The 27,617-nt window shown below is 42.6% G+C and overlaps 2 protein-coding genes across 5 annotated transcripts; both read left to right on the forward strand.

Annotated features, from left to right (window-relative positions):
* The first annotated feature begins 269 nt into the window (after positions 1-269).
* On the forward strand, positions 270-23,413 carry hcfc1b (host cell factor C1b). 2 transcript variants are annotated; one of them, XM_076275859.1, is made up of 29 exons: positions 270-428; positions 2,038-2,229; positions 3,293-3,441; positions 3,618-3,778; positions 3,907-4,115; positions 4,223-4,307; positions 4,795-4,901; positions 5,522-5,701; positions 6,980-7,303; positions 7,828-7,979; positions 8,272-8,457; positions 8,996-9,220; positions 9,516-9,620; positions 9,911-10,121; positions 10,384-10,547; positions 11,063-11,204; positions 11,314-11,510; positions 12,656-13,403; positions 15,466-15,647; positions 16,854-17,078; positions 17,301-17,544; positions 17,813-17,982; positions 18,260-18,410; positions 18,805-18,923; positions 19,049-19,186; positions 19,394-19,579; positions 20,204-20,501; positions 20,754-20,817; positions 21,556-23,413. In XM_076275859.1, exons 2-29 carry the CDS (start codon positions 2,040-2,042, stop codon positions 21,593-21,595), a joined length of 5,352 nt encoding a protein of 1,783 aa, XP_076131974.1. In that variant the 5' UTR covers positions 270-428; positions 2,038-2,039; the 3' UTR covers positions 21,596-23,413. The 2 variants fall into 2 exon arrangements, with proteins under 2 accessions (XP_076131974.1, XP_076131975.1); XM_076275860.1 differs by having other exon boundaries at positions 10,405-10,547.
* Positions 23,414-23,834: 421 nt separating this feature from the next.
* On the forward strand, positions 23,835-27,562 carry cdk20 (cyclin dependent kinase 20). 3 transcript variants are annotated; one of them, XM_076275701.1, is made up of 8 exons: positions 23,835-24,017; positions 24,358-24,471; positions 24,558-24,746; positions 25,210-25,331; positions 25,571-25,633; positions 25,804-25,927; positions 26,102-26,257; positions 26,830-27,561. In XM_076275701.1, exons 1-8 carry the CDS (start codon positions 23,943-23,945, stop codon positions 27,010-27,012), a joined length of 1,026 nt encoding a protein of 341 aa, XP_076131816.1. In that variant the 5' UTR covers positions 23,835-23,942; the 3' UTR covers positions 27,013-27,561. The 3 variants fall into 3 exon arrangements, with proteins under 3 accessions (XP_076131816.1, XP_076131817.1, XP_076131818.1); XM_076275702.1 differs by lacking the exon at positions 24,558-24,746 and having other exon boundaries at positions 26,830-27,562; XM_076275703.1 differs by lacking the exon at positions 23,835-24,017 and having other exon boundaries at positions 24,052-24,471; positions 24,595-24,746.
* The last annotated feature ends 55 nt before the right edge of the window (positions 27,563-27,617 follow it).

A 27,617-nucleotide genomic window follows, 5' to 3' on the forward strand; every position in this document is an offset into this window, starting at 1 on the left:
TCAGGACATAGAAAGGTCAATCTGAACCTTGCATACTCGAGAGAATTTAAACAAATTGTAAATCATGCGATGAAACATACCAATGAAAGAGCTAGACTTGGAAGTAATTGGCCTTCATAAAAAATAATAATAGCCTATATACCTTTCCAAGTGTGCACTGACAGGTGGGTGGGGGTCAGAAATATTGCGAATTTGTCCATTTCGGCCTGTGTGAATGCATGCAGTACAAACGCTTACCTCACCACCCAGTGCTGAGGCGCAGCGGTATTTAATTATCAACGGGGGTTGTCAAGAAGATGGCGGCTTCCTGGGCGGCATGAAAGGATGTAGAGCTACCAATATTGGCAGTGATAGAAATATCCAGGGTTGAATTTTATGACTGAGTACCACCCACAAGACAAATTAATTATTATAACAACCCGAAACGAGTAAGTATGTTGTGCAGCTAAGACATAGGTTAAATTATGTTGCTTTATGAGATATCGGCTAACGGTGTATCCGCCATTTTTCTTGAGGGAAGCTAGTAAGGGGCTAAGCTAGCTGGCATGTCTAATAATGAACTGTAAAGATAGCTTGACTCTTCACACTCACAAGTGAATAAACAAACTCAACACGAATCATTTCTTGATTATCTTTTCCTAAATATAATGTTCCATGGCTGTCCAGTCGGTGAGCCATTTGGACATGTTTATCTCTACCAGCTAAGAAGCTAACTAGCGGACTATCGCAAGCTATCTGTAGCTAGCTATTTCTCTAAAATAACTAGCTAGCACTAGCTAGTCCGGTGGCTAATTTAATGGTTTTGTGCTACAATTTCGAGCTACCGAGTGAAATTGTTTCCTCTGTTTCATGCGTGATTTGAGAGTTATCTTTGTTGTTGTGTCAAATTGCATCGAACATGCATGCTGTCAATTTGCAGATGATTCGATGCAGCACTTTAAAGTTGATAAGTCAATTGATATGTACTAGTTATGGACTATAACTAGCCAACGTTTGTAGCTTTTGAGTTAGCGTTGGGTAGTTGCCGCTAACGTTACGCAGGGAGCTTTTGACTGAGGGTGGATTGTTTGGTTTGTTTGACAAGATGGCGACACCCAGACAAGAGAGGCATGAAAATTGACTTGAGCCGAATGTTGTAGAAACTATCTGAGCACTGTTAGCCACACATATGTAATGAGATTATGTTCGGGGGGATTCCAGTATGTTTAACAGCTCTATCGTTTTATAAGACCTGACTTCCTGTAGAAAAACATATGCACAATACGAAGTATAGTGTTTTGGGAAAAATAATAACACTAGAACTACCGCCCATCTGTATGTCAGTTCACCTAGCTTGGCTGGCTGGCTAGCTAACCCTACTTTCATTAGCTACGGGCTGCTGAGTGGTTTGTTGTTAGCAAGCTACAAGATGGCGGCACCCATGGAATCGCACCGCTTTGCTCCTGGAGATATTTAATAGATTGCTACAAATATTGCACGTCTTAATCCACGAAATACATAGATTTTGCATGCCCTGGTGGTTCACTACAATCTGCGCTTTTTATTCCATTTCTGTACCTTTTTTTCAAAATCAGTGGCATATTCAACCGGCGTATTTCTATGCTGTAAAGCGTCTAGCAGCTACTGTTAAAATGGCGGCTCCCATGGATTTTTTGCTAGCATAGCTGGCTATCTTTGCAAAAAAATAGCCTGTTAGCTTAGCGAAACGCTACATTGGAAGAAAGGACTTTACACGACTCATTTCGCGAGAAGACTTAATGCTGTGTCTCGCCAGTTCTTTGGAACGTGTCAGTGTTTATGTTGGATGTAGCTGCATATCCCCTTTCCCATATGCGTTTTAATCCGTTGAGCCAATTGAAGATTAGCATACCTATGTAGCAAGGTATTCTGTAGCTTAGCTGAAAATAAGTGGCTAGCCTATTAGCTGTAGGTCGGACTAAATCAAGACCTGTGTGTATGTGGTAGTAGCATTTTTAATGTCTGGGTGAACAGTTTTCTCATACGGCTTTCGGTTGGACTTTTCTCTTACTGAAAAAGCAATGTCTTCTGGCACCACGTCTGGGACATCTGGCACGGTTCTACAGCCTCGATGGAAGCGGGTGTTGGGTTGGTCTGGCCCAGTGCCTCGGCCTCGCCATGGCCATCGAGCTGTTGCAATCAAGGAATTAATGGTGGTATTCGGTGGAGGCAATGAAGGGATTGTGGATGAATTGCACGTATACAACACAGGTAAGAAACTTCTCAGCAGTTGCTAACATGCATTGTTTGACAAGCCCTCACAGGTGTATCTTTACACAAACTACGTTCATGTCAAATGCTAACGTTACCCTGCGGTAGATTTAGGGCTAACTGGCTAGCTAAAATTAGCTAGCTAGTTAGCGAGCTAATTGTGGGCAACCATAAGTTTGTTTTTATTACATTAGCTTGGAACGGAAGACGTTGCAACTAGCCAAGTTAGCATTTTTTTCCAACGTTAGCTATTTCGAACCCTTAACGTTAGGTGGATTGCCAGAGAATGGACTAGCCCGGCAATTTGATGTATAAAGTAATAAGGTAACCAATGAAAGGGTTGGTTAAGCTTTCCTACCAAACACTACTGATGTGTAAACAACACGGTGCATTAATGAAGGAGCAGTGTAAAGACAAGGGTTGCTCCAACAAGCTAACGTAGCTTGTTAGCCAAGTAGGTTGTATTAGCTTGCTAAATGGTGCTCCTGGTCAAATTGAATGATGATGGAACATGAAACGTAACTCTTGTTATTTCTTTTATGACACTATGAAAATTATCCTAGCTGGTAATGCAGCGTGTTTATGGTCATTATTGGAATTGGGGTGACAAGTTGATAAGTTTTCGGCTATGATTATTTGCCAAATTCAAACAACTTAAGGCGGAACTTGCCAGCGAATGGAGGGAAAAAATGCTAAGAGAAATGGCGGGTTAATAGAATCTACGAGACGTCACTATATCAACAAAGCTCCGCCCACCATACGCCCCACGCTACGCTTTTGTTATTGTGTGCTTCAGGATCTACTTGCTCACATGGGAGATTAGGGGGAGTCTTGGCACAATGAATGTCACTAAATAAACACGTTGGAGTGGGCAACGGGTTTAGTGGAATGTGTACAATCCAAATTGGCAATTGACGTGAACAGGCGTTCAAACGAAAACTATTTTTAATGGACTATACTGAGTAAGGCCTTTGTTAGGTTTGGAGGAGACATAATTACTGATTTTGGTTTGCGCCAGCAAGTCCTAGGTTTCTCTAAGGTATGTTTGTTATGCTATTTACAGCTACAAACCAGTGGTTCATCCCTGCTGTCCGTGGTGAAATCCCCCCTGGATGTGCAGCATATGGATTTGTCTGCGATGGCACCAGGCTGCTTGTTTTTGGTGGAATGGTGGAATATGGGAAATACAGCAATGATCTTTATGAACTGCAGGTAAGACTTCTTGCGTACTGAGTTTTTGTTTGTTTTTCCTGTCTTGTTGAAGTGGTGGAATAGTTTTAATGATGAAAAGTGAGCACATATTGACCATAACTAGTTAGTATGTGGGTCAACAGTGTAATGCATGATTCTTATGAGATGTTAATGTGGTAACATTGTTCACTAACCAGGCAAGTAGATGGGAGTGGAAGCGACTCAAACCAAAAGCACCCAAGAATGGGCCACCTCCATGTCCCAGACTGGGGCACAGTTTTTCTCTTGTTGGAAACAAATGCTATTTGTTTGGAGGACTTGCAAATGACAGTGAAGACCCCAAAAACAATATTCCCAGGTATGCATGTAAATGACATATCAATTTATGCCTCAAGTGTTTGTGGGTGGAAGAAAACATTCTTTATTTTACAGTTCTGTGTAAATCATGTTGTTGAAGTGTCCTCCTTGTGTCCTCCATTTCCATAGATACCTGAATGACCTGTATACTCTGGAGTTGCGGCCAGGTTCTAATGTGGTTGGCTGGGATATTCCCATCACATATGGGGTATTGCCTCCACCACGTGAGAGCCATACAGCTGTGGTCTACACAGAAAAGACCTCAAAGAAGTCTCGCCTGGTTATTTATGGCGGCATGAGTGGTTGCCGCCTAGGAGACCTCTGGACCCTTGACATAGGTAAGGTGATGGTTTGCATGTTTTAAGAATGAAATGTGTTCATGAGCCCTCAAAATGATGGAAAAGCCATTCTAACTCTAACTTGTGCTTAATGTCTTTCTCTCCAGATACACTTACTTGGAACAAGCCAAACATCAGTGGAACAGCCCCTTTGCCCCGCAGTCTCCATTCTGCCACCACCATTACCAATAAGTGAGTGTTTTATATCAAGAGTGTTTATCTGTGGCGGACAAGAGCGCTTGCAAGGCCTTGTTTGTAGGTCCAACTATTTTTTAACTGAAGAAAAAACTTAGATGCTTACTAGGTTATGCTCAACTAGTTACGAACACTAACCTAACATTAGATATTCAAGAGGCAAACACATGGTTACACATCATATTAGGCTATTTTGATATGCAGGTTAACAAACATTAGGGAACAAAAGTCCTTAAGTTGCAGTTTTAATAGTCTTCTAATCTGTCTTGATTGCAAAGACTTTTTTTTTTATTTTTTTTCATTTTATTTGGGCTAGTGAAATTAATTTCAGGCTAAGCTAAGTCAAGAATGCTTGCCCATAGGGCTACCAGGAATTTTGAAATTCTGCTAGTCTTGTAAATGCTATTATTTTGGTTCCCCTACTAAGGACTGGTGTATAATTGGTTGTTGGAAGTAAGCATAATGTATTCTTTCTGTGTTGCAGGATGTTTGTTTTTGGAGGATGGGTTCCCTTGGTGATGGATGATGTGAAAGTAGCCACACATGAGAAGGAGTGGAAGTGCACCAACACACTGGCCTGTCTCAACCTGGGTAGCAATTTTGTTTTTCTTTGTGGTATTGTTCACGTAACACTAAGAAATCATTTGTTGACATAATTGTTCTTTAAAACTATTGATGTACAGTAGTGGCTCATGTATACACTACCAGTCAAAAGTTTGGAGACACTTAGAAATTTCCATTCCATTTCACTCCATTATAGACAGAATACCAACTGAGATCATTTGCATTGTTTTTTTTTTATCAGGGCAGCAGTTTTCAGATTACATTATGTGCTTACATAATTGCAAAAGGGTTCTTGACTGTTGTAGAAAGAAATGGCTGATCTTGAAAGCAATATCTACATTGCCCATTATCAGCAACCATTCATCCAATGTTGCCAAGGCACATTCTGTTTACTAATCTGATATCATTTTAAAAGGCTAACTGAGGAAACATTGGAGAACCCTTTTGCAATTATGTAAGCACATATGTGAATATCGTAATCTGAAAACTGCTGCCCTGAGTAAAACAACAATGCAAATGATCTCAGCTCTACAATAGAGTGGAATGGAAATTTCTATGTATCTCCAAACTTTTGACTGGTAGTAGGGGTAACCAGCCATACTTTGCAACTGATTTGTAAAAGCCTTGCGGCTGTTTTTCTCTCTCAGACTCGATGTCCTGGGAGACCATTTTAATGGACACACTAGAGGACAACATACCCAGAGCCAGGGCTGGACATTGTTCTGTCGCCATCAACTCAAGGCTGTATGTCTGGAGTGGCCGAGACGGTTACCGTAAGGCCTGGAACAACCAGGTGTGCTGCAAAGACCTCTGGTACCTGGAGACTGGTGAGTTATTTATAGTGGTACTCTCTGTGGTGCATTTGCTGCACTCATAACAAAGTGTTTTTAAGTGTTTTGCATCCAATGTCATTACCGTATTCAAATTGATTATGGAAGCCTTTTAGTTCGATTAGTACTTGCTCGCACATAACATCCAAAGCTGTTGGGCACTTCACAGAATGAGTGAGAACAGGACTATTCAATAATGGAGGTTGAACACCTATGTTTTCATTATTTTTTCTAGAATGATTTGTTCATATTTACATAAGGCCCTCACAGGTTTCCACTGTGTTTTTATTTATTTGGCAGCAATCTGAATATATAAATTTAGACTAGTAGATGATGCCAAAACCACTAAAATATCACATTGAAGCCTGAACATATTGAACCCTGCAATGGGATAGTTTCTGACTAAAAGAAATGCTTTATGAAATGAGGGTAAGGCTGCATAGCCAATTGTGCTCTCAATTTGTGGTATTGATGATGGTGTACATACAGAAAAAGTCCAGGATTGCCATGAGTCGTGGAATTTCTGGAATATCATGGCATTTTTGGAAAGTCTATTTCATACATGGAAAGTCAGGGAATTGTTATCATTTTGGGGGGAAATGATAGCCTGACGAGCCAGACCCACATTAAAATGTAGGGTCTGGGCACTCACCGTTCGCAGTGCTCCAGTCCGAGGGGCGGGATAATCGGTTGTCTTTCAAATTCCCTCTGCACGCAATAGGACAGCACTGAGTCCCATGCGTTTTCCCACCAGCGGAGCTAGTTGGCTAGTTCAAACTTTTGCCAACTTAAAACAAGCTTAACTCGTGTCACACTGTTGGCCAACAGCAACATCCATCTTCCTTGTTTTCAAGTAGCAGGGAATTCAAGCCAAACCGTTGCAACTCTGCCATCAATCATTATGTTAAGCCCGCCTAACAACTCTATACACGATTTGATTGGCCTGATAGAAGTTTAATTTTTCGAGCTCACAAGCCAACGGAGAGTTGCTAGACTAGCCCTGGAAGCAAATGTAATTTGCTGCCGCTAGGGTGCGTCTAGATTTCTAGGCTAGGAAAATGATGGAATATCAGGGAATTATGTTTTAGAGGCTTAAAATGCACTTGCCAAAATACATTGCTACACATTTATTTCCACACGGAAATCCAGTTGTCTTTGTCAATGAAAAGTCAAGGAATTTTACATTTCACTTAAGAGTGGGAACCCTGTAAGTCACAAAGCATGAAAGCTTGAGTGAGACCTGTCATATAAACCTGTTATGATCTTGTTCCACAGAGAAACCCGCGCCCCCAGCCCGAGTGCAGCTGGTGCGTGCCAACACCAACTCCCTGGAGGTGAGCTGGGGTGCCGTGTCCACTGCCGACACCTACCTGCTGCAGCTGCAGAAGTACGACATCCCCGCAGCCAGCACCGCCGCCACCTCCCCGGCCCTCAGTGTCACCCCATCACTGCCAGGCAACTCCCCCAAGAGCCCAATACCCGCTGCAGCTGCCCCCTCCTCCCAGACTATGCCTGGCATCACACTGGTGCCACAGGTGTCCTCACCCACTACCACCATGCCAGGGAGCCCTCTGGCAGCAGCGTCTCCGCGTGGTCCAGGTATGTACCCACGTTAACAGTTAGAAAAGCACATGGAGTTCAATCTAGTCTTTATGATTTGATGATGTCTGGTTTAGAATGTGGAGTATTTTGGTTTTGAGTGTTTTAAATGTTAACATGTTGGAGTGATGTTTTTTTTTGGTTCATCCAATGCTTATTGCACAGACATCTTTCGGCATAGTCCCTTCATTGTCGAGCACCCTGAAGATGGCACTACGTTGAAACGTGTCTGTGCAATAAACATTTTTATATGCTTACAGTTTTTCTCCTTTCTTATCATTTACACGTTTGGCCCTGCACTCTCAAAGACAAACAAGAGTGAAAGCTTCTCCTACCACACAATTCTCATCCAATGCTTTCCGCTGCCCAGTAGTTTTGCAGATGTTTGTTGCTTTAGCCTCAGTGTTGCAGCATGTATGAGTCATTTTAAGACTCTGGTCTTTCCCAGTGCTACAAAAACATCGACTTCATTTGAAATGTCAGTTTGTCATTTATTTCCTCTCTATGTTATTATTTCCTTCTAGCCATTCTGAAAGTTGCTGCCCCTCATTCGACCACAGGAACTTCCATCGTTACTGTGCGACCGGCCGCTCAAGGAGGGAAGTCCCCAGTCACTGTTACATCACTTCCTGCTGGTGTGCGCATGGTGGTTCCTGCACAGAGCACCCAAGGAACAGTACGTAGACTTGAGTTACAGTTAATGTGTAGGGGTATGTGCATGTATGTTACTATGCTAATACAGATGAAGTCTGTAAATATTTAAGAGTGGATGGAGTGAAGTACATGTGAAACGTTCTTATACATAACATATGAGGAAGTTTTATTAATGTGTTTGGATTAATTACGTTTACTTTTGTTTTTCTTTTCATTGCATTCTGAAATGAGAAATAACAAGGATTGACATTGTGTGACTGACTGCAGTGTTCACAAGCATTCACATATTGTTTTGTTGTTCCTTCCTGCTGAAGCCCATTGGCACCAGCCCACAGATGAGTGGCATGGCAGCCCTGGCAGCCGCCGCCGCTGCCACCCAGAAGATTCCGCCCTCCTCCACGGTGCTCAACATGCCCGCAGGCACCATTGTTAAGACGATGGCCATGACACCAGGCTCCACCACTCTTCCTGCCACAGTCAAAGTAGCATCACCGGTCATGGTAGGTGACCAAGTAGCTCTTGCTCTCTAGTGAACTACCCTGCTGATGTGTATTACAAAAGCTTTGCTTTGTTGATCACTTACTGGTGCCATCTACACTACTCACAAAAAGTTAGGGATATCTGGCTTTTGGGTGAAACGTAATGTTTCAGTACAGAAAGTACTAAAGCATTGAACTGTTGGAGATGGGCCATGATTCAGAAGTTTAGAGAGTCACATTAAGTTCACTTGTAAAGGTTATAGTGGGTTTAAGTTTCATCCTGAAATTTTACCCGAAAGCTGAATATCTTTTTGTGAGTAGTGTATTAAAATATCCGTTTAAAATATTTTTTTAAAAGTAGCAAGAAATGGCAGTGAGGTGAAGAAATGTAATGGCAAAAAACGCCTATTGCCCTAAAGTTGGCATGCTAAGCAACTAGCCCGGGCCAATACCCTCTCATAACACCCATTGTACCTCAAGATGTAGTAAGTCAACCTTGTCCAACCCATTTGTAACGTACAGCAACACCTGGTGTTAAATAATTCATCTTGTGTCTCAGGTGAGCAACCCGGCCACCCGAATGCTGAAAACAGCTGCCGCCCAGGTGGGCACGTCCGCCATCTCCACCTCCAACACGGGCACCCGACCCATCATCACTGTGCACAAGTCCGGCACAGTCACTGTGGCCCAGCAGGCCCAGGTGGTCACCACCATGGTCGGGGGAGTCACTAAGACCATTACCCTGGTGAAAAGCCCCCTCACTATGGGAGGAGGTGGCACACTGGTATGACTCCTTTTTGTAACCCACAAACAATTTGTTTGGACAGGCAGCCATGTGGAATGTAATTATCACCGCATTGTATAATGTGACCTTGTCTGGCCCAAACAGACACCACAGCGGATTATTCCAACTAATGTTTATGTATGTTTTTATGTTAATGGCCCTTTTATCAAGCATTAAATTTAACTGGTTGCAAACAAAACTTACACACAGCATTTTCCAATCACACACATACACACAGAGGGAGAGCTCTGCATCTATAAGCTATTAAACATGGTTGTGTTGTGTCTTGCTGTAGCTCTCCAGCCTGGGAAAGGTGGTTTCAGTGGTGCAGACCAAGCCTGTGCAGACTTCAGCAGTAACGGGCCAGGCAGGCTCCAATCCCCTCACCCAGATTATTCAGGTCAGCTATGAACGATCTATGAACCTGACTTGTATCAAAAGAACTGGTTATGTGAAAGTTGTGGCAGTGTGCTTTTCTTTTGTTCTTTCTTTTTTCCCTTGGATATTGTGTATGTCCTATGTAGTATGGGCTTTTGATGAATGTTGTTTCCTCAGCAGGACCATAACTTTCTCTCCTGCATTTCACAGTTAACTTAACACAGTTGATCTAGTACCTGTGAGTGTTTTGAAAAGGACATCAGCCAGATATTTGCTTTTGACACTTCTCTTCCTGGCTTCTTCTCTATTTAGACAAAGGGTCCTCTCCCTGCTGGCACCATCTTGAAGCTAGTGACCTCTGCCGATGGCAAGCCCACCACTATCATCACCACCCAGGCAGGAAGCACAGGCAGTAAGCCCACCATCCTCAACATCAGTGGCATGTCCCCAACCACCACCTCCAAGCCTGGCACCACGATCATCAAGACCATCCCTATGTCGGCCATCCAGGGCGGAGCTACAGGTGAGCAACGCAGGGCAAAGTTCAAAGTCAGTCTATGAGTAAAGTTCTTGTGCAGGAACTAATGGCCTTACTAACTAGAGCTCTTAGAATACTGAGTCAAAATCATTATGTAATGGTCCAAGTTTAGGTTGTACAAACTGCTGTGGGAAATAGTAAATCTATTATAGAAATTGGAACAGAAATGTCTGATAAATGATGCTTATCACACTGCTGAAATGTCTGATTGTGATTTGGTTGAATGTTTTTTGATGGAATGGCGCAGCTCTGTCTCGCATTTCTGCAGGGGTGACGAGCAGCCCAGGGATGAAATCCCCCATCACTATCTACACCACCAAGATGGTGACCCCTGGAACAGGCACTCCTGGCAAGATCATCACTGCTGTGCCCAAACTGGCAGCGGGCGCAGGGCAACAAGGGGTCACCCAGGTAACCTAAAGATTGTTATAGTCAGGGCTGAGTGACTGAGGAATGTATTTATATTGGTGGAGCTGGAATAGGAGAAGCCAGCACCACAGGTGTTTAATTGTATTTTATAAGTTACAACTAGGGGAAATGTACATTCGCATATATGATGAAATCAATGACTATATATAGATGCATACTATATATACATACAGTTATTGGTTGAAAGATCTTGCCAAGCTTAATAATTGATCATAGGTTATTATGCCGACATATCAGTGTAGCGTACTAGTTGTGCAGGAGCTTAAACATTATGGCAGTAATTCATGTGTGGCCATCTTAGGCTAGGGATCACCACTCTTTTTAAATTCTGTCCTTAAGAGGGATGTGTGAAATTCATTAAATACATTTTTAAATAGTCATTGAAATTGATAGAAACATAGTCAGCCTCATTCCTGCCTGATCTTTCTTGCTATTGTAGTTCAGGCTTGTATTATGTCTTAACAGATTTGCTGCATTTGCCCCTCTTGCCCTCACAGGTTGTTCTTAAAGGGGCACCTGGACAGCCCGGCACCATTTTGCGCACCGTGCCCATGGGTGCTGGAGTTCGCTTGGTCACCCCTGTGTCAGTTTCTGCCGTCAAACCAACTGTTACCACCCTTGTTGTGAAGGGAACCACAGGTGAGGCCTTTGTGGTTTGTGTGGTGTGATGTTTCAAATGTTTAAGATCAGGGCAATTTTGGCTTTGTTGATGCTCCCCCCTAATGCCTATGTTTTCTTCTCATTGAAGGTGTGACTACTCTTGGCACAGTTACTGGCACTGTGTCGACAAGCCTCGCTGGCGGAGGTGTTGCCAGCGCCAATGCTTCCCTGGTGACGCCTGCCACCACTCTTGGCGCCATAGCAACCCTGTCCAGCCAAGTGATCAGTCCTTCCTCCATTACTGTGTCGCCAGCACAGACCAGCCTGACCTCTGCCTCCATGCAGGTAGGACAGGGACTCTTTCATGAGAAAATAAAATATGTTGGGAAGGTGACACGCATAAAGCAGTAAATCATTTATGGGGAGGAAAACCCCATAAAATAAAGAATTTAGAAAATGCTTAGAAAGTTCTTCCCAGATTTACAGAATTAGTCCATTTCACAAGATGGGGCCGCTGAGTAAATCAACTTCCTGTGGAACAGCACAGTCCCATAGACAGCAAAAGAAAAGTCCACAGGAAAGACAAAAGCAGGAAGACGTTTTACCCTGCCAATTAAGGCATCATTAACATCAACGAGGCCGGACACCTGGACACTGTGAAATAGGCTTATCGGAATTATACTGACAAACCACCATGTTGCAATTGACCTGTCGTCAAGCCCCGCCCCCCATTGTTACCGCGTGAAACTCGGACAACTTACCAGACTTGATTAGAAATACATTATGGAAAATGGCAGCTGACAGTATATCAAAGCAGGTTTTGAGGACGTTTTGGTCAATAAAGGATTTAATTTTCTCCAGAAACATTCAAAAGAGACTTAATTATGCTATGGAGGGGTATATTCAAAATGTTAAAATACATACAAGGTGACGAGCTTAATGTGGAGGAGAGTAGGCTAGCCTATACAGATCACCGTGCAAAAACCACTGATGTTAATGCTAGCTAGCTAGTGGAAGATTAAGACTGATTATGTGAGACTATGTTAACACTTGATGTATTAAGAATATAGTAGTTGGCTAATGAGCATTTTCATCTTGGGATTTGACAGGGAACCTAGTTACTGTGCCCATGTTGTTGGCTTAGTAGCCTACATTACGTCGAGCCGCTAGCGCAAACGCAAGAGACGTCCTGTAGGCTACTGTTGATGAAATATACCCCCGTTTTCTAGCCTCTCTGGGTAGCGGCTATCAGTGTTACACGTCCCCCATGCACCATTTTGAGGAAATAAACTCCATAAATAACCATTAATTTGTAATTGTATGCCTCCTCCCTGTTGTTTCCTATGGAGTTGTTCGAGATGATGTTTGAGTCAGTTGAGGCTGGACTGTCATTGGCTCATCTGCGTTCTAAGGGTGGCGTTACCATTGTAAATCTGCCTTTTATTTTATTTTTTTGCTGTATGCTGATGCTTTTCTGTCTGTCCATCAAGCCCACTCAGGTGACTCTGATCACCACGCCCAGTGGGGCAGAGGCGCAGCCCGTGCAAGACCTGCCCGTCTCCATCCTGGCCTCCCCCACTTCGGAGCAGCCCTCCACCACCGGCGCCGAGACTAGCGAAGCCGCCTCGGGTAACGTCACTCTGGTCTGCTCCAACCCGCCCTGTGAGACCCACGAGACGGGCACCACTAATACCACCACCACAGCCAGCTCCAACATCGGCGTGGAGCGCGTGTGTTCGAACCCGCCGTGCGAAACCCACGAGACTGGCACGACCAACACCGCCACCACCGCTTCGGCCAACATCGGCGTCCAAAGGGTGTGCTCCAACCCACCCTGCGAGACCCACGAAACCGGCACCACCAACACCACCACCACGTCCAGTTCCAACATGGGCCAGGCACAGGGGGGCAACACCAGCTCTACAAACAGCACAGGCACTCAGCAAGTGTGCTCCAACCAGCCTTGCGAGACCCACGAAACGGGAACCACCAACACGCCCACTCAGTCCTTCTCCAGTATGGGTCCCCCACAGAATGGCGCGGTCCAGCAAGTCTGTTCAAACCCGCCTTGCGAGACGCACGAGACGGGCACCACCAACACGCCGTCAACAGCCACCTCCAACATCGCTGGCTCTGTGCAGAGAGTGTGCTCCAACCCGCCGTGTGAAACGCATGAAACGGGAACTACGAACACCACCACAACAGCCACCAGCAGCTTAGAGACGGGAGAGGATGCAGGTAAATATGCTTTGTTGTTTAGCGGACATATTGCTTAATACTGTTTGTTTCTTGTTCATGTGTTTAGTGATTGCAGATATGATTAGACACTTCCTGTCAAGTTTCATTTTACTGCTTAATTTCTTCTCAAATAACTTGAAGGGTGAAGGGATGAAAGAACATGCATTCCAACTATCAATTCAAGTGTGTGTGTGTGTTTCCTGGCAGTACTAATTTGATTAGTTCCAGTTAATGTTTTGATCAGTGTTAAAGTTCCTAAATTGGAAAATTACGATTTTCCTCAGCTGTCCCTCAAGCGGCAGCACTTGTCTGGAGTTACCATCAGTTTACAAGATGCTGTTTTTCCAACTGGCTACTGTTTCAGTGGTGACTTGCAGAGCTACGCAGAAACACCATGTACGCACAAAGTGAGCAGCATGAGCCAAGAACCCATCCAACACATTTTGATCTAATTGGGGGAGGGGGGGGGGGAACTGAACTAGAGATGTAATGTTATGAAAATTTAACATGACTATTATAGTGACCAAAATTATCACGGTTATCGTTTTTCAAATGTGCTGAAAGTGTTTCTAAGCCTACCACCAATGATGGACAGAGCTGATAATTGGCCAGTCCTGCATGCACAATAGCAAACAAAACTGAGTCAACAGAATAGCACAGTTCTTGTCATAAAAGTGGTGTGGCTCCTTTAATAGCAAAAGGCTCCCTTTTTGTACTCGGTGCGTTGTTAGTGCAGAGGGAGAGAGAAAACGCATATGCAAAACTAATAGAAGTTAGATAGGGTGGGGACTGAGGTAAAGTTAGTGAATTGTTGGTCACTAAATAAAGCTGCAACTCCTTTGATTGAAGCTGTATCTTGTTGTGTGCCTGTCACTCACAACTAGCCTACCCTAACTGAGAGCCAAGACGATTTAAACACTTTTCAATTAAAAGTAATTTACAAAGAGATTGTGCCACACTGAAAGCTAATATTTTGTCACTAGTCCACTGTCCTCAAATACAGTTGCATTTTCAGCTCTGAACAAAACCATTCAGGAATTATCTCAACAAAAGCGGAATGTGTGTAATGTTTCATTCGTCCCTCCTGGTCTAGACAAGAAAAGCATAGTTAAAAACTAGCCTGTCAACTTCCGACAATTTCAATATTTTACAACATATCGTAAATGAATGGCTGTCACAAGTTACAAGCCATAAGCCCGTCGTTAGTTGTAGCCTAGTATATGCCACGAGTGCTTATTACAAAAAACTTCCAATATGCAGTAGGCAGCTGTATGTATCAGACGAGTGGTAAAAAAGTTGAAACGCTCAAAAGTGTTATGCCACTTATCCTACACATTTGGTACACAGAGAACCATTCCTGTAAGAGTAGGCCTGTGAAAATACACTGCAGATCCACAAATCAAGCTAGGTTTTATTTGTGTTTGCAGTCATCATGAAATATCCGTAGCAGTGGCATCTGATTTCAAACTTTATTTATTACCTTAATTTATTTACCCAATTAAGATAATTACGATTAAAACGGTAATTGTTATCGTCAAAGATTTTATTGTGGTTTACCGTTAACACCGGTAACATCTCTAGACTGAACCAAGACCCTCTTCTTGGTAGAGAAAAGCTTTATTAGTACTCTATTTTAAAATGGAACATTTGAATTCTTGCCAGCATGGCCTTCACAAGGGCAGAACCTAGTGAACCAAGTGAGCTTTTGTTAACATTGCAAGGTGGGTCAGTTAGGATTGAGCTCCCAGACACTGGCGTTTTGCATGTTGTCCTCTCGTTTTAACCGTGCAGTTGCAAATCAAACCTCAGAATGAGGTATCCTCGTTAGTCAGGTAAATTGGCGAGTGAGAAATCTTATCAGGCTATATCTATTTTATGTGGCTACACCCTATGGGCTACACCTGATGTGAAAGCAGCGCCTAAAAGTCTTCTAAAATCATTTTTACGATATGCTTACGGACCGCTTTAGTTGCACATCTGGCGCAGCTTACCTGTCACAGTAGGCACCAAGATGCCGTTCTCTCACGTCAGTCTACACGTTTCCCTGTTTCCTCTCCTGCAGCCCAGCAGAGCGGAGAGGTGACTCAGGGCGAAGGCAGTTCCAGCGCTGAGGCGGCGACCACCGCTGCTGCCTCCAACGTCTCCTCCTCCACCACAGCAGCCGATTCCACCAGTGTCACCACCCAGAGCAGAGCCATCACCACAGTGACACAATCCACACCCACACCAGGCCCGTCTGTCCCAGTAAGTTTTTTTTTTTTTTTTTAAATAAGTTCTGTTCTGTCACCTATTGGTATCCGGTAGGTTGATGGGTTAAATAATTTAAGCACTTTAGAAGTTGCTTGTTGTGGCTCCCCAACCCAGATGGACACAGTTGTTGTTTTTGTTTATTACCCTCAGTGTTTCCTCTATGTTGATTTGGTAGTGGCGGCCCGCCACGGTTTAATTTTCTTCCCCCACGGTATCAGAAATGGGGCAGACGCACAATAGTCACAGTTGCCTTTTAAATGATCCTGCCGACATTATGCACCCCCGTTGGCGGCCGCTAACATTGCAATTTAACAACAAGCAGAACTATTCAGAGGTTTGGGGCTGTCCAGTTTAACTCCACATAGTGTGTTGATGTGCTTATTGTCCAAACGTTTGCTTTCTTCTGAGTCACTATTAAACAACACCTCCACCAAAAACGTCACCGCGGTGGGTCCGTTTTAATAAGACAACGTTCAACTTGTCAGTTCTGACAGCTCACGTCCTGATATCAAACATCTGGAAACATTAAAACGATAAGTGAGTCACTAATATAACACAAATTGTAAATAGTCTATAGATGTAGTAATAGATGTAATGATGTTAAAGTAAATAGTTGTGTTGTATGACACGGAAAAGTTTATTTTTTAATGATTTGGGCTACACAGACGCACAAAGGCCGCACAACCTAAAATAAATTAGCAAAAAGAAGTGCAACCATTTTTTTTTATTTTCTAACGAATTAGGCTACAGAATGCTTAGCCTAGAGCAGCATGTATGCTACTCGGCATCAATGGACCACCTCTTTCTGAATTCCCCTATAACCGAGCCTTGGAGTTATTTTTCCAAAAGAAAAATTTAATCTGCACAGCAAGGCTTCTTTGAATTTTGGTTTCCCCACGAAGAATTTCTTGTAAAATTCATTTTGCAGACCTGTTGTAGATTCTCCAAAAATACAGTTCAATCACAACTGAAAATAAAATAATGCCTAATTGAATAGAGTGTGTGAATATAGGTTAATAAATATAATTGTTTGTGTTGCAGCGAAGTGTCAGTTGTCAGTTCCGTGGTGCTGGGAGGGGGGGGGGGTAGTGTTCGGACGGGCCTGCCCCCACTGCTTAAAAAAATCCTAGAGGAAACACTGATTACCCTTTTTTAATATATTAACGCCTCCATTGTTTCCTCCTCTGTCCACTCCTGCAGGAGATCTCCTCCATGACCACCTCATCAGGGCAAGAGATGAGCCAGGAGCCCATGGACCAGTCGGGGTCTGAGGCAGTCACTTCCACAGACGAGCCCATGCAGACGGACCTCGGAGAGGAAGCAGGCGTCCGAGTAGTGGCCCTGGACGAGGCCAGTTCAGCCGGCGCCAGTGCCATGCTGCAGGTCCATGTGGCAATGGAAGCCCAGCCTGGACAGGGAGAACAGGTACTGTTGGGACTTGTGTATGTTTGAATGGGGAGGCACACTCATCCATTGTAGTGTGGTAGCAGTTTGGAGTTTCTTCACTATGATTCTATTTTATTACCAGTAAATAAAATAGTAATATAAAGAAATATACAATTTTGAGATGCAAGTAGTACTTGGGGGTTGGCGTTTTCAGTGACCAATTAGTAGTTAATTAATACTCAGGTTTATCTCTTGTCACAGGGAGCAGAAGGTGCAGCCGAAGCAGAAGCCGTTGGCATGGCAGCCCAGGACTCGGGTGCTCTGGCGTTGCCCCAGGAGCTGATGTCTGAGGGCCAGCCCACCACTCTGATGGTGACCGGCTTGACACCAGAGGAGCTGGCAGTGACGGCAGCAGCGGAGGCTGCCGCTCAGGCTGCAGCCACCGAAGAGGCCCAAGCCCTGGCCATCCAGGCAGTGCTGCAGGCTGCCCAGCAGGCCGTGCTCAGTCAGTATTTACTTTGGACTTTTGCACTTACACATACATTTAATTGCATTATACTTCAGTTATTCATCGTAAAACAGGTGCTGAATTATAAATTGATTGTATTTAGATATAGCTGTTAAGAAATGCACTGTGGATCTTTTCTTTTACTGTGCATGTAGTCACTTGAGCACATCAATCATCCCCACATACATGGTCATACATGAGCATTGCACTTTTGAGTGAATTTTCCTACCTATCTTTTGCTGACATGCCTGTTTCCTTTTCTCAGATGAAGGTGACCAGGCCCAGGATGGCCAGCAGCCCACCACCATCCCCATCGTCCTGACGCAGCAGGAGCTGGCCGCCCTGGTGCAGCAGCAGCAGCTCCAGGAGGCTCAGGCCCAGGCCCAGGCCCAGGCTGCCGCAGCCGCCGCTGCCCAGCAGCTCAGCACAGAGCAGGTAAGGGAGGTAGGGCAGGGATCTAGCATACCAGCTGAGGGCTAGAGTGACATGGATTCTGTAGGACATAGACATTGATTATTAAGTGTATAGATTATAGATAAAGACATTAGGAGCACAGTTCGGCACTTAATGAAAATACAAAATGGTGATATATTTTAATTTGTTATTATTATTATTTATTATTATTATTGGACTATTAATGTTTGCTGATCAGTAACTTTGATAATATTTTGCTAAAACAGAATTAGAATGATGAGTGTATTTCCTTCATCAGGCTGCAGCAGCAGCAGCCGCAGCCCTCCCCACAGAAGGCCTGGCCCCCGCCGACAGTCTCAATGACCCAGCCTCCGAGAGCAACGGGCACGAGATGGCCACCTCAGTCACAGGCGCTGTGGCCCAGCTGCTTCCAAGCACCTCAGCCGAGAGTGAGTGAACACACTCCTAATGTTGTGGGCGTTTATAATAAATGTACTTGAAAGGGAAGCGATGAAGTTAAAGTTGTTCCTTTACTAGAATTGTCAAATAGTAGCCTTTATTCTTTTGTTACTGTTTCTGACCTTTCATGAAAATGTATGTAGTTTCATATAACATATTTAATTTGAAAGTGAGAGATTGTTTTTTTTCCTTCACAATGAATGTTAAAGCAGACTTGTATTTAAAAGATCTACTACAAATGTGTGGAATACAGAAGAAAAATGCTAACTCCTATTCTAATAGTGTAAACTAGCCCATATCTCTATAAATAGGGTTGCTTTCTGCTTTTGACACCGATGAAGGGACAGAAGTGTAATTCATTGTTTCACACCTTCCTGTTTCCAGCTCTTGCTCCCTCGAGTACTTTTGCTCCATCCCAGCCAATGGTGGTGGCGAGCCCTGCCAAGATGCAGGCAGCTGCTGCCCTCGCTGAGGTGGCCAACGGCATCGAGTCTTCAGCAGGGGTGAGTCATGTGGAAAATCACTTAAATATCTCCCGCGAAAACCTATGAAGCGTATGGTTAGTGTTCCAGTGGAAGTTTTCGTTTTTTTATGCTATTGGTATTAACCAGTATCATCTTTTCCATAGAAACAAGAAACTCCACCGACAGTAGCCAAAGCCCCAGTCAAAAAGGAAAATCAGTGGTTTGATGTGGGAATCGTGAAGGTGACCAATATGGTCGTCACACACTACTACATGCCAACAGATGACTTCGCTGTCACAGATGTAAGTGGTCTTAATAGCAGACATAAGCTTCAGACAAGTTGATTCAGAGATTGACATGTCTTTTGTCACATTCCCAAATACACACGATGGATGCTGACATGACTGAAAAAAGAGTTGAGAATATAGTTTTCCCTTCTGCAAATTGTGATAGCTTGGGAAGCATTCCAACCCCAAGCATTCCTGGTCTAACTGCCTGATTTGTTTCAGGATGACTCTGGGACCATTCCTGACTACAGCCAAATGAAGAAGGTTGAGCTGCAGCCTGGCACGGCTTACAAGTTTCGTGTGGCTGGCATCAACAACTGCGGCAGAGGCACGTTCTCTGAGGTGTCTGCCTTTAAAACCTGCCTGCCTGGCTTCCCTGGAGCACCCTGTGCCATCAAAATCAGCAAGGTGAGCTTTTTCAACGTATTTTCTGATGCATGACTCCTCAAAAATACTATGTTAATAGAAAGCTAACCTTTTAACCAGAGTTGTAAAAGCTGGGCTTCAGAAAGTAAAAGTCTTGCCACATATTTGCTCCAACCATTCATTAAATGAGCCGAGTGTAATTAGTACAACTCCTCAGCCAGATAGATAGTGCTAATTGGTGAAATCGCCTGTGGTAAGTGCACAGGTAGAACCAATACATGGTAAGACTTTTAAACCTCTGCTTTTAACTATGCAAGAACTAGTTTTCAACCGATTTTACAGTCATCAGAGGAATTGTGCATTGAGGATCAAATTTATTGCATTACTTTTGTTGTAATTGTGATTTTGAGGACGTTACTTGATGTCTCCTTGCACACCATTGAAAGTAATTAATGTCGTAGACAATATATACAACCTAGTTGTTTGGAATGTAGCATCAGTTTCTTGTAGATGACTCATAGGGCTCATGCCAAAACCTCAGTGTGCGCGTGCGTGGCATTTTGGGAAATAGATGCGTTCTCATTAAAGTTAATACTGTCAGATTTCAAGAAATATGTTTGTAAAGTGAAAGCAGCCTATGATTCTGACTTTGTCACCGTTTCCCAGAGCCCAGATGGCGCACACCTGACGTGGGAGCCTCCGTCAGTGACCTCAGGGAAGATCATTGAGTACTCTGTGTACTTGGCCATCCAGAGTTCGCAGACCACCGAGCCTAAGGCCTCGGCACCAGCCCAGCTGGCCTTCATGCGGGTGTACTGTGGGGCAAGTCCCTCCTGCCTGGTGCAGTCCTCCAGCCTGTCCAACGCACACATTGACTACACCACCAAGCCCGCCATCATCTTCCGCATTGCTGCGCGCAACGAGAAAGGCTACGGCCCAGCAACGCAAGTCCGATGGCTGCAAGGTATAGCTGACGACGAAGAGAGATTTTAACGTTTCCTGTTTTTGCATTATGCATCATGCCATTTTAATTATGTTTTCAAAAAGAACTTTCCTGATCCATCCTTGGGATGATAAAGTCTCGGACTTTAGGCGTCACCTTCAAGTTTTCTTGTAGCTTTATTTTCTTGTCTCTAACACATCATTATTAAAGTGTGGACTAAAGTATCTATACATTGATTTTCTTGACCCTTGGTATGATTTTTTGTCTTTGTAGAAACCAGCAAAGATGGATCTGCTGCAAAACCTGCCATGAAAAGACCAGTTGGCTCACCTGACATGTGAGTGTTGTATATTGAGACATTTCATAATTTGAGATGGGCTGTTGGGTTGTGCAGACAGAATAGAACATTATAGTCACTTGCCTCATACTAGCATCCTATTTTTTTCTGACAGCCCAAGACATGCTTTACATGTTTTGGTTGAGTTTTGTCACCAAAGCTGATTGATTGATTGATCAAAATACTTTATTGCCGTTATTGTACAAAGGATGTTTCTTCTATTATCAATCAATAAATAAAATGTCTGTACATTATTGGTCAAAAGAATAAACACTATAAAGCCACAGGGCTTATTTCCATTGTGATCCTTGAAGTATGTGAGCTTGGTAGTGTGTGCCAACCACTGCTTGCGGGTGTAGGCATGTGTCTTCAGGTGTATGTAAATATGTGCATATGAAGGAATGAAACAAAAATACAGAATACAGTCAATTCATAAGCATCACACAAACATAAAACAAGAGTAGAAAGTTAGTTTGTAGAAAGATAATTGTCATCAGGTACTCTTGCTGTTCATGTTGGGCTAGCATGCAGTAAAACTTGAAAAGTTGTGGGTTCAATTCCCAGCTTCTACCATTGTGCCCTTGAGGAAAGCGCTTAACCCCTAGTTGCGCTTAACTCCTAGTTGCTCTGGGGAGATTGGCCCTTGAAATTGACATGTAAGTCGCTTTGGATAAAGGCGCCTGCTAATTGAATAAATGTAAATGTAATGTATCTTCTTTATATCCTGTCTCCCTCCAGGAAAACTGCTGGTCTGAAGAAAGCCAGATCAGATCAGTGAGGGAGCTTGCCCCCTCCATCTTGTCCAGGACCATGACTTGTTTTCCTCTCGAATACCAAGCCCAACACAAACACACTCCACCCCCAGCCACCCACGATGACAAAAATATATTTAAAAAAAAATGAAGAAAAGAAAAAAAAAAACAATGAAATTTGATGTGAGAACCTTACCCCTCTTCCTCCCATCACTGAACATTGTGGTGCCATGGACGCCTTATCTAAACTGTATTTTTAAAAGTCATTATTAATGTCACTTAAGAAAAAAAAATGAAAGAAGAAAGTTAAAAGCACATACTTACTTTTGCTTATTTTCCTGAAAATTTTGTGATGAAAATCAAATGGCAATGCTCTGTTGTAGTTTCAACTGTATTACTAGTTTGTCATTTTCTCTTCCATATCCTTTTTTTTTTAGCTTATTCAGTACAAGCAATAGAGGAAGGAAAAAAAAAACAATATCTGCTGTCAGTTCATCGATATTTTTTTACATTTACTGGATATGTCTGTAAATTTCAATGGGGGTGGCTGTGTGGATATGGAAGAATGGTGTTGGAGGTTGTACAGACAAGCTGAGGAGCCACATCCAAACGGAAAACAAACAGCACTTGCAGATGGTTCACCCAAGGCAGAGGGGGAAAAAAGACTTTTTTTCATTTTAAAAACTCTAGTCATACATGAAACCAGAGTCCTGTAGCCCTGTTATATTGCATCACTGTGTGTTCATACATTACTGAATGGAGCTGATTAGAAGGACTGTACCATTTCATACTGAGGAGGAAAGGACTTTGATTCATATAGATGGGGAGGTTCAAGACTTTTGCATTGCATATGGAGAGAAAAAAAATCTAATGTTGTATAAAGAAAAATGAAAAATTCCAAAAATTAGCAAATTGTGATGCAAAAGTTCTCTGTGTGGTTTATTTTTGTATTGTTCTTTTTTTTTTTAAACAAAAAAAAAAAGCTCTTTTCCCCCCTCTTCATTGTGTATGTGTGCTTCGGAGCAACATTTTTAGAAGTCTCACGCTTTGCCCACCCCAAAAGCTCCGCTTACCTACTCATTCCCCTAGTTTCCATATGCTTGTTCGAGATGGTGGCTATCTCAGGAGCCAGTGTTTTTACAACCATGTTCAACTGAGGATTTGAGTCGGAGTGGGAGTTTTTCTTTCTTTTTTTGTATAATTTGTGTTGTATTGTTATTTGTACAAAACTTAACAATACAAAAGGATCCACAAGGAAAGGCTTTAGATTATTTTTGATTACTGTTGGACTGTCGGGAGTCTTTTTTTCTGATGGGGGAAAATCACATTATGTTCATTGTTTTCATCTACCCCTTCTGTTGATAATAGTCTATTTTCCATCAGACCCACTTTCTGTGTCTGAATGTTACATGATTCTCCTCTCTTCCCCCCCCCCCCAAGTTTCTAGATAACTGTTTTCTTTTTTTTTCTGGAGAAAATGTCTAAGCATTCAGTCTTTTTAGGTTGTTTGTGACTTTGCAGATGATGTTTTGGGATGCAAGTCTGTGTATTGTGATGGAAATGTTTCCCAGAGGTTAAACTTGTATGTCTTTTTGAATGGATCTGAGAAACATGTTTTTTTGGTTTTTTGCATTTGGAAATGAGTGACAGATGATGGAAATAGCCAGAGTTTGAGCTCAGTTGTAAATTAGTTCTTTCACGTAGCAAGAGGTAAGAAAAACAAAACAAACAAAAAAAAAAGAACTCGCCTTTTTTATATAATTATCTGTAACAAACTGTTTTTACATGTTGGTCATCTATTGATTGCTTTTTGTGTCTTGACATATAAAAGAAATGGAAATCTGTCTGTCATGTGCGTTTTCACTTAGTAAGGATTTAAGTTAAATGCAAAGGCAGCTGAAATCATTTTGCCTCTTGTATTATTTATTTATTTATTTGTTATTCATGGAATGCAAAGGTAATACCTCTACCTTCTCTACTCTGTGCTACCATCAGGCCATTAGGCTACTTGAAGTGTGTCGTTTCAAACTTTCATACTTCTATTTCAAACTCTAGCTGATATATTAAATTTAATACACAAAGTTAATACATTATATTTAATACACAAAAGTACATGTTAATAAAGCATGGTTATTATTAAAGAGACGAGAAAGGCAATGAAATGTATTGAAGGTAATTTGGACCAATCAGAGCGATCAACGTTTTGAGGCCCGCCCATGGTCAACAGCTTGTGGTTGTAACGTTAACCTATGAGTAATGCGGAGTATCCATAGAAAAAGGCAGGCATAATGTTTGATGCTTAGGACAGGGCGTTTGTATGAATCTCAATAACTATCTAGCGTCCAACTGAATACCTTAAAGTACATCTGACCAATGGATCAATACAGTATATTAGGTAGAATTGGCGAAGGAGCCCATGGTATCGTTTTCAAAGCGAAACATATCGAGGTCATTCAAATTGTTGTTATCCTATGGTAGCAAAGATGCAACACTACTTTTGACTTTCTTTAACCTTATTTGTTTGCTAGCTATTACATGTAACTTGAATTATCAGTCTTGGAGCAAATGTATGATTGAACATTTTGGGCTCATAGCGTTTGATTTGATAGGCTATGTTACTTGCTAACGTTAACCTGTGTGCTATCCAAGTAGCACTGCTAACGTAATCTATGTTGCTATGCTAACGTAAACTGACACTGACCAGGGACCATAGACGAGCCCATTGACACTCATTTTTTCCCCTTACGTTTTTAACTCTCAAAGAAATGTTGTAACTCGCATTTTTTAGACTGGGGAAACGGTGGCATTGAAAAAGGTTGCTTTAAGGAAGCTTGAGGATGGGATTCCTAACCAAGCACTTAGAGAAATCAAAGCACTTCAAGAAATAGAGGACAATCAATATGTAAGTGGCCTGATCAACCAACTATATTGCAACACTTAGCCTATGATATAGCCTACCTAGCTACATCCTTGAAGTTCTTTTTTCAGGTTGTGAAGCTGAAGGATGTCTTCCCTCATGGCACAGGCTTCGTTCTTGTGTTTGAGTACATGCTGTCAGACCTGTCAGAAGTCATCCGAAACTCACAGAGGCCTTTGACTGAATCGCAGGTTAAAGGTTACATGATGATGTTACTGAAAGGGGTGGCCTTCTGTCATGAAAACTCCATCATGCACCGTGTAAGGTTTACTTGGGTTTAGACTTTGAATGCATTATTTTTATGTCATGTAAATCAGGGTCCAACATAAGAAAATGGCCCTTCTGGCCCGGGCAAATAAAAGAGCATGTTGGGCAAGTTAGATGGCCAGTCACCATGAGGAGTTAGTACAGCTCACCTGTGATGCTAACTGATTGAAACTAAGCATGTGAGGCTACTGAAATAAAGAGGGCGCTCATTACAACAACATAAATTAACAGTTATGTGTAAAAGTGACTTTTCTGACTGGGCCAGTAAATATATACAAGGGGCCAGCACAAATCTCATGCACTGGTGGGAGGGGCCTCTGGGGGGGGGGGGGGGGTTTACATTGATGTAAATGATTATTAAACCTTAAAGATATTTATTGCTCAGTTAACACCTTTGTTCTTAATCTGTATAGGGGAGCTGCCATTGAATTTTTACTGTTTCTTTTGCCTCTACAGGATCTAAAACCAGCTAACCTATTGATAAGCTCCACTGGCCATCTCAAGATAGCTGATTTTGGTCTGGCCCGACTTTTCTCCAATGAGGGAGAAAGGCTTTACAGTCATCAAGTGGCCACCAGGTAGCATATGTCAGAAACTGTAACAGCCATAACAGGGAGATAAAGTGAATTTTAGTTAACCTCCTTGAAGATGTAGGTCACTCTGTTGGTATGCAATGTATGTACATGATATAGGCCCACTAATGTTTAATGTCTTGTCGTATTTGATCTCTGAGTGGCACACTCATTCCTTTAATGATCCACAGCTACCATACTATTTGGTTAGTGTGTGCTCATGACTCCTGATGTTTTCTCTGTAGGTGGTACCGTGCACCCGAACTTCTTTATGGTGCCAGAAAATATGACGAAGGTGTGGACCTATGGTGAGATACTCAAGTATTCCAGTTTTGCTTATAGGCTCTGTATTTTCAGTCAATCAAGCAGATTATGTCCTATAATCCTGCGTGTAGGTTGATATCCACCTAAACAGGCAGCAGATGGCAGTAGAGCACACATTGCCTTTAATCACACAGAAAGTTCTGTCTGTTTATAGGGCAGTCGGCTGCATTTTTGGGGAACTTCTGAACAACTCCCCTTTGTTTCCTGGAGAAAATGATATTGAGCAGCTTTGCTGTGTTCTGCGGGTGCTTGGAACCCCAAATCAGCGTGTGTGGCCGGTGAGAGGATTATGCTCAGAAAACAGAAATTGCGCTGATAGAACAAAACACGGACACTCATTCTGTGACTCAGCTGATAGTAGCCATCTCTAAAACGTCAAAATACAGAATTTGTGATCTGCCATCATTCCATGCTTACATGATTCATATTTAAATGATTTTCTGGCTATACAGGAGATCAATGAGTTACCAGACTACAGCAAGATCACCTTCAAGGAGAACCCTCCCATCCCTCTGGAGGAGATTGTACCAGACACCTCCCCTCAGGCCGTGGACCTGCTCAAGAAGTTCCTGGTCTATCCATCAAAGCAGAGAATCAGCGCAAGACAGGTGACCAGGCACTGCCATGCAAATGTGTTGTTGCCAGTTTTATTGTAATCTGCGCAATTGTAAGGTTACTAAGGTAACTTTGTGACTATTTGTGATCTGACTTCTAAATATCTGTGGGACTCTCTGTGGCTTTAGAATATTAGCTGAAATAAAACAGAATATTAGCTGAAGATGCAAATCTATTAATGGCTCAGTGTTTAGTAAGTCAGCAAGAAATGCTTAGTGCAGTGCTCTCTGTGTGATTCAAAAATATTATTTGCTTCATTATAATGCAGGGACTGTACTCACACTGATGTTGAAATCATTACATCTTTTTTAATAGATAGCCTTAAATAGCCCTAGGTCTGCCTCTTTTCTCCTAGAGGTTTACCTAGTTCCACCTGAGTTAAGATATGAAACCTTCATTTCATATAACTATATTCAGCTATCTTCACAAAAGCAGGTCTGTGAAGATAGCTAGCATGCTGTTTCACATCCTTCACAAATGCATATTGTAGGGGGTTTTCACCTAAAGAGGATTGCCATTAACTGCTGTTTATAACTGCTGTATCTCCTCTTTGTTTTGTCTGCAGGCGTTGCTGCATCCCTACTTCTTCACAGGCCCCCTGACCGCCCATCATTCAGAGCTACCCATTCCCCAGCGTGGGGGGAAGCACTCCCGCCAGCGTCTCCAGCCCTCGCACGAGTTCTCTGTAGATCGACCCCTCCATGAAAGCTTGGTAGATCCCGCCCTCGTTCAGGGATATGCACAGTAATTATTATGATGATCACAATGTGAATACTATTTATTCATTCCTTATATAGGTCATTTGGATGTATTTACTATCATTCATGTAATAATGTCTCTGAGTGTACAGAATAGTTCAGTCCCTTGGTTACTTTTCATATTTGCTCCATACTCCGTGAACAAACTCTTTTTGGTAATTGACAAACACATTTCAGGATAAATATCCAACAGGGGTGGTGTGACTGGAAAGTATCACACCAGTAGAGCATCCCTCTCACTTGTGCAATGTGTTTGAATTTGAGATAAGAGGAGGTGGTTTTGGATGGGAGAGGATGAATCGGGTGGTGTACAGTGGAGATAAGGCTCTTTCATGGAAGTTTCCCTCAGGTTAACAGCCACCCTGTTGCCTAAGAAACTCAAGCTAAACATTTTTACTTTTTAAATGAAGTATTTTGTGAATGTGTGATTTGTAAATTTGGTTGAAAATTATAACATTGTAAATATATGTAAAAAAAAGTAAATGTACTTGTAAAAAAACTTTGCCTTAAACATTAAACCCAAATTTGGTTTTGTAGTTTTGTAACCAATATGTTGCATGGCTAATTGTGCTTATACAAGCTGCCTTTATCTCCT

Source organism: Alosa pseudoharengus, unplaced genomic scaffold, assembly GCF_046254945.1.
Source record: "Alosa pseudoharengus isolate Yale_2024_CS ecotype anadromous, Long Island Sound unplaced genomic scaffold, YU_APseudo_1.1 YU_APseudo_1.1_scf_9, whole genome shotgun sequence".
Classification (NCBI taxonomy): Eukaryota; Metazoa; Chordata; class Actinopteri; order Clupeiformes; family Clupeidae; genus Alosa; species Alosa pseudoharengus.